Source organism: Solanum pennellii, chromosome 8 (genome assembly GCF_001406875.1).
Source record: "Solanum pennellii chromosome 8, SPENNV200".
Classification (NCBI taxonomy): domain Eukaryota; kingdom Viridiplantae; phylum Streptophyta; class Magnoliopsida; order Solanales; family Solanaceae; genus Solanum; species Solanum pennellii.
In genome coordinates this window covers 67579107-67584499 of record NC_028644.1, presented here as the reverse complement: position 1 = coordinate 67584499, position 5393 = coordinate 67579107, and the positions used below count along the sequence as shown (strand labels likewise).

The following is a 5393-nucleotide window of genomic DNA, read 5'->3' as shown; positions in this document are numbered from 1 at the left end:
CGGTAATGGTGGGGGTGGGGTTGGAGGGAGTGTGACGACGTCGTATCAAGTTCCACCTTTAGCTATTGTTGATCCATCACGATTTGCAGTAGAGTTAGCCTATTCTCCTGGTGTTTCAATGGCTACTTCAATTGTCACTGCCGCCGGTACTGGTGGCAGTACGCCGGGAAGTGGTGGTGGTGGCGCTCTGTATGGGCAGCAGCATTTGATGTTGTCAGGTGGTAAAGAGGATTTAGGTGCTTTAGCTATGTTGGAAGATAGTGTGAAGAAGCTAAAAAGTCCTAAAGCATCACCTGGTCCAACATTAAGCAAATCCCAAATTGATTCTGCACTAGATTATCTTGCTGATTGGGTGTATGAATGTTGTGGGTCGGTCTCGTTTTCGAGTCTTGAGCATCCAAAGTTTAAAGCTTTCTTAAACCAAGTTGGTTTGCCACCATTGTCAAGGAGAGATTTTGCTGGTTCAAGGCTAGATGGTAAGTACGAGGAAGCAAAGGTTGAATCGGAGGCGAAAATTCGAGATGCTATGTTCTTTCAGATTGCATCCGATGGTTGGAAGTCAAAGAATTATGGGCATGTTGGTGAAGAAAATTTGGTTAATTTGTCTGTGAATCTTCCCAATGGGACCAGTGTGTTCAGAAGAGCAGTGTTCACTAGTGGATACGTGCATTCGAAATACGCAGAGGAAATTTTTATGGAGACCATTTCTGAAATATGTGGGAACAATTTGCATCAATGTGTAGGTATAGTTGCAGACAAGTTTAAGGCCAAGGCTTTGAGGAACTTAGAGGATCAGCATCATTGGATGGTTAATGTTTCTTGTCAGTATGAAGCCTTTAATAGTTTGGTTAAGGATTTTGGTAAGGAGCTTCCTTTGTTCAAGAATGTAACTGAGAATTGTTTAAAACTTGCGAATTTCGTTAATAATAAGTCTCAAGTTCGAAATAGTTTTCACAAATATCAGTTGCAGGAGTATGGGCATGCTGGTTTACTGAGAGTACCGTTGCGTGGTTATGAAAGATCAGATTTTGGACCGGTGTACATGTTAGTGGAGGATATTCTTAGCTCAGCACGAGCACTCCAATTAGTATTGTTGGATGAATCCTATAAGATATTGTGTATGGAAGAGCAAATTGCTAGGGATCTCGAAGAGATGATGAGGAGCCCACATTTTTGGAATGAACTGGAAGCAGTGCATTCACTGGTAAAACTGATTAAGTCAATGGCACAGGATATCCAAACAGAGAAGCCGCGTGTAGGGCAGTGTCTTCCTCTTTGGGAGGAGCTTAGAGTGAAAGTGAAGGATTGGTGCTCGAAGTTTCACGTTGCAGAAGGACCTGTAGAGAAAGTAATTGAAAGGAGATTCAACAAGAATTATCATCCTGCCTGGGCTGCCGCATTTATACTTGATCCTCTCTATCTTATTAGAGATACTAGTGGCAAGTACTTGCCTCCGTTTAAATGTTTGACACCGGAGCAAGAGAAAGACGTGGACAAGCTCATTACCCGGCTTGTGTCTAGGGATGAAGCTCACATTGCATTAATGGAGCTTATGAAATGGAGAACTGAAGGACTTGATCCTGTGTATGCTCAAGCCGTGCAATTGAAGCAAAGGGATCCCAGCACCGGAAAGATGAAGATTGCAAATCCGCAAAGTAGTAGACTTGTGTGGGAAACTCACCTCACTGAATTTAAGTCACTCGGTAAAGTGGCAGTTAGGCTAATCTTCCTTCGTGCAAGTTCATGCGGTTTTAAGTGCAACTGGTCTGTCTTGAAATGGGTGAATGCCCATTCTCATTCAAGAGTGGGAATGGACAAGGCTCAGAAATTGATATTTATCGCCGCTCACTCAAAGCTTCAGAGGAGGGATTGTTCTAGTGATGAAGATAAAGATGCTGAGCTCTTTTCCCTGGCAAACAGTGAGGATGATGTGCTAAATGAGGTTTTTGTTGATACATCCTCTGTGTAGCGTTCCTTTTTCTTATTTATGACTACAACTGTAGGAATTTTTTCCTGGAGAAATGAAATTCTTTCCGCACTGTGATACGTGCTTTCCCTTTTAAAACTTAAGAAGAATTTTCGTAGTGCTCTTGGATACGGAGGACTATTGATTTTTGCTTGACCAGAGTTTCAGTCTTATAATCTGCGGTATGAATACAGTAGCTTCTTGCTTGGTAACACAAAGCTGATTGAGAGAAGTTGCATGACAGAAGTATTGTACTGCTTTTGTTCTTAGGTAGTATTGGAATTCATAATATATGTGGAGGGGAAGGTTTTTGTTTCCCTTTCTTGTAAGATCAGAAATTTTACTCTTTGATAGATCCTATTAATTTGATGAAAGTTCGTTCAGTTTTTGCCTTAAAGCTTTACAGTCATTATTTAGTTATATCCGGATTAGTTACCTCGAAGTAGTCATGACAAAAATTTGCACGTCTTACTTCAATGGTAGAATTTGTCTAATGCTGAGCCGGAAGTTAGTTGTATACAAAACTAATCCTTTAAAATGATTCATTGATTGGTCTTATTCTCAAGATAAATTTGCATCCAGTGGTCCGTTCTTCAGACTCCGTTGATAGATGTCAATTGGTTAACAAAATGCAACATTGCATGGAGATTCTGTACTTGGAAGATTATTACAGATGAGATTCTGCTGAAGGTTCTGTGCCTATACCATACCTTTCCGCTGCAATCTGGTGTCAATCCACGCTCTCAATATCATTCTGGCAAGGTCTGGTATGAGCAACAAGTGTTTTTCCCTAGTTGTTGAATTCTACAGTTGTGAAGAGCTATTACTATTGTCGTTAGCTTGTTAACATGCTATTTTAACCAGTTAGAACTTCTTATCATTTCGTATTTGTTTTCGACCTCTTTAGTATTCTTTACTTCTGCCCTCTTTTTTTTATTTGTGCTCTTGAATACTAGATGCTTCCCTTTTTTGTTCCGAGTAATAATCCAACTTAATACCCAAGGGTGTGGTCGAGTGGTCAATGAAGTAGGTTGAGAACTCTGAGGTCTCTGGTGTTCAAACTCTAGCGGAGACAAAAAAAAAAACACTAGGAGATTTGTTTTCATTTGTCCTAGCCTTGGGGGAGAAAGGTGATAGATATCTCTTGTCGAGATGTGCTCAAAGTCCGTCCCCAACTCCACGGTTATTAGAAAAAAGGAAGACTATTTCAACTCATTATTATTTACCAAATGAAGTATGACTTTTGTGCAATGCTTATTTCTTGATCCAGAAGTATTTGACAAGGTCTAGTTGCTCTGAATAGACCAAGTAAGAAACTATTGGTTTGTTGGCATAACCGTTTGATCGTAGATGGAAACGACTTCACCTTGAGCATTTTCGGATAAAAGGGACTGAGGTTGTTTCAGTCTAATGTAACCTATGCAACTAAGGTTTTGGTAACTTTAGCAACAACCCCTTTTTGTCAAGGACATTTGATCAATCTTTATAGCTGTAAGAGCACTTGGAACAACTTACTCTTGGCAACCCCACCATGAAAGAAGTGGAAGTCTTTCGAAAAAATGGTTGTTGTTTTGGTATAAAGAAAAAGTTGATTGATTAAGTTAAATCACCTTTAGGTAACTTCTCACTTAAAACATTTTCTTAACTTTGTGATGTTCATGCAGGGTCATTGGATGATGCTCCCCCATCATTGTGAAAAAGTTGTGAGAGGACCCAAAGTTGAAGAATACTGTCGGCATGAAGCAACACAAGAGAGAGATGCTTGATAACGACATGGCAACGAAGATTGACTAATTTTGCTGGTTACCAGATGACTTTCATTGATGAAAAAACATCATTACCAGGTAATAGTTCAAATTTTTGATCCGTTTTTCACCGTTGTTTTTACTTTCAAATGATGCATTCATCATAATTTGGATATAGTCTAAAGTAATCTTTATATTCTTAGAATTTGATTTAACTTGACACCTCCCACATTTTTTCATTTGACTTCACTTTTACCAATTGTATTCATGAACAGTGAAAGAACCATATACTCCATGCTTGATATGTGACATTTACTTGCTTTCCATCTATAGTGTAAAGGCACTACAACCACAACAATATACCAAGTGTAGTCGCACACAGTGGGGTCTAAGGAGGGTAGAGTGTACGCAGACCTTGAGGTTGAGAGGTTGTTTCCTATAGAACCCTGACTCATAGTTCTTGGAAAGCTCTCGTTTTTCAAACAATCTTCATTTCTTGAAAAGTGGTGGCATGTTTCAATGCCATCTTTCATGAAACCAGGCTCTTATTTTCCGATACCTACGTTTGGTATTATGTTATTCTATATTGAATATGGGATTATAATCTCGAATTAACCTGGTCCATAACGATGTATAGATTACGATTAAGCTACCAAAAAGAGATTCTATGACCACATAATTAACTGTTGTTAACACTTTTTATGGTGTTTTTATGGAACTTATCTTCTTTATTTCTCATCTTAAACTTTAGTATGATAGCACTAATATGAGAGAAGATAAAAAGGCATAATTCCTTTTTCTCCTTTTTTTTTTCACTATCATTTTTTGGTGGGGTTAAAAGGAGTCTGTTGATTGATTTTGGTACTAGGCTTCTTTTTCTATATGCTTAGTACTTTTAACCACAGGCAACTAACTATATGGTAAAATCTTATACAATGATGTTTATACCATTTAAAGCAAAGTATGGAGAATGCAGCATAGTGTTCAAATTTCAATGTTGAAAAGAAAAATCCACAGTGATCACTATCTAATCGGTGTAAACATTCCGAGTTACACAGTACTTGTGTTGGTGGGAGATAGCAGATACTCGATAAAAATAATTCTATGTTGATCAAATTTAGATTACGTTGAATTGTATTGAATTTATTTAAAATCGAGCAGTTATCTTATAAAACTAAATTAGAATCTTTAGTAATCATGTCGTGAACTATAACATGAATTTTAAATATACAAGTCAGTGAAAGTCAAATATCATATGATTAAATTGAAGAGAAAAAGTATGGTAAGGGTTGTGATAGTAAAAAGATCAAATAGAATTTGTATTGATATATCGATGCCATCCAATCACTTTAAAATAAAATAAATTCAATATTTTGACGATCTTGTTTATTTAATAAATGGCTAATCTACTTTAAAATCTTTCTATCCTCTAAATATTTGTTTAGACATAAATCATACAAGATAGATTAAATATCTAGGTCAAAAAACTCGAGTTTATTTTTCTGTAGGAAGTGTTTTTACTCTTGTCATGAACTGTTTGGGATGAATTCAAAACGATCGAATCAGTAAAATTTGAATATCGTATAATTAACTCAAAAGAAAAAGTTAGAAAAGTGGGGTGAGGAGTTAGCTAAAAAGGTGTATATAGTACTAGCTTTAATTTGTGGGGTGGGTGGGGTGGG

The 5393-nt window shown here is 37.4% G+C and overlaps 1 protein-coding gene and 1 long non-coding RNA gene across 2 annotated transcripts in view; both read left to right on the top strand.

Moving 5' to 3' along the window:
* Positions 1-2349, top strand: part of LOC107026639 — a 3843-nt gene extending 1494 nt beyond the window's left edge. The window contains exon 2 of the mRNA XM_015227684.2: positions 1-2349. Coding sequence (XP_015083170.1) covers positions 1-1969 — 1969 coding nt within the window. The 3' untranslated portion in view covers positions 1970-2349.
* A 396-nt stretch (positions 2350-2745) lies between these two features.
* LOC107026640 lies at positions 2746-4442 on the top strand. Its single transcript, XR_001457618.2, has 2 exons — positions 2746-3528; positions 3631-4442. It is a non-coding gene; the product is annotated as an uncharacterized LOC107026640 (long non-coding RNA).
* Positions 4443-5393: the final 951 nt, after the last annotated feature.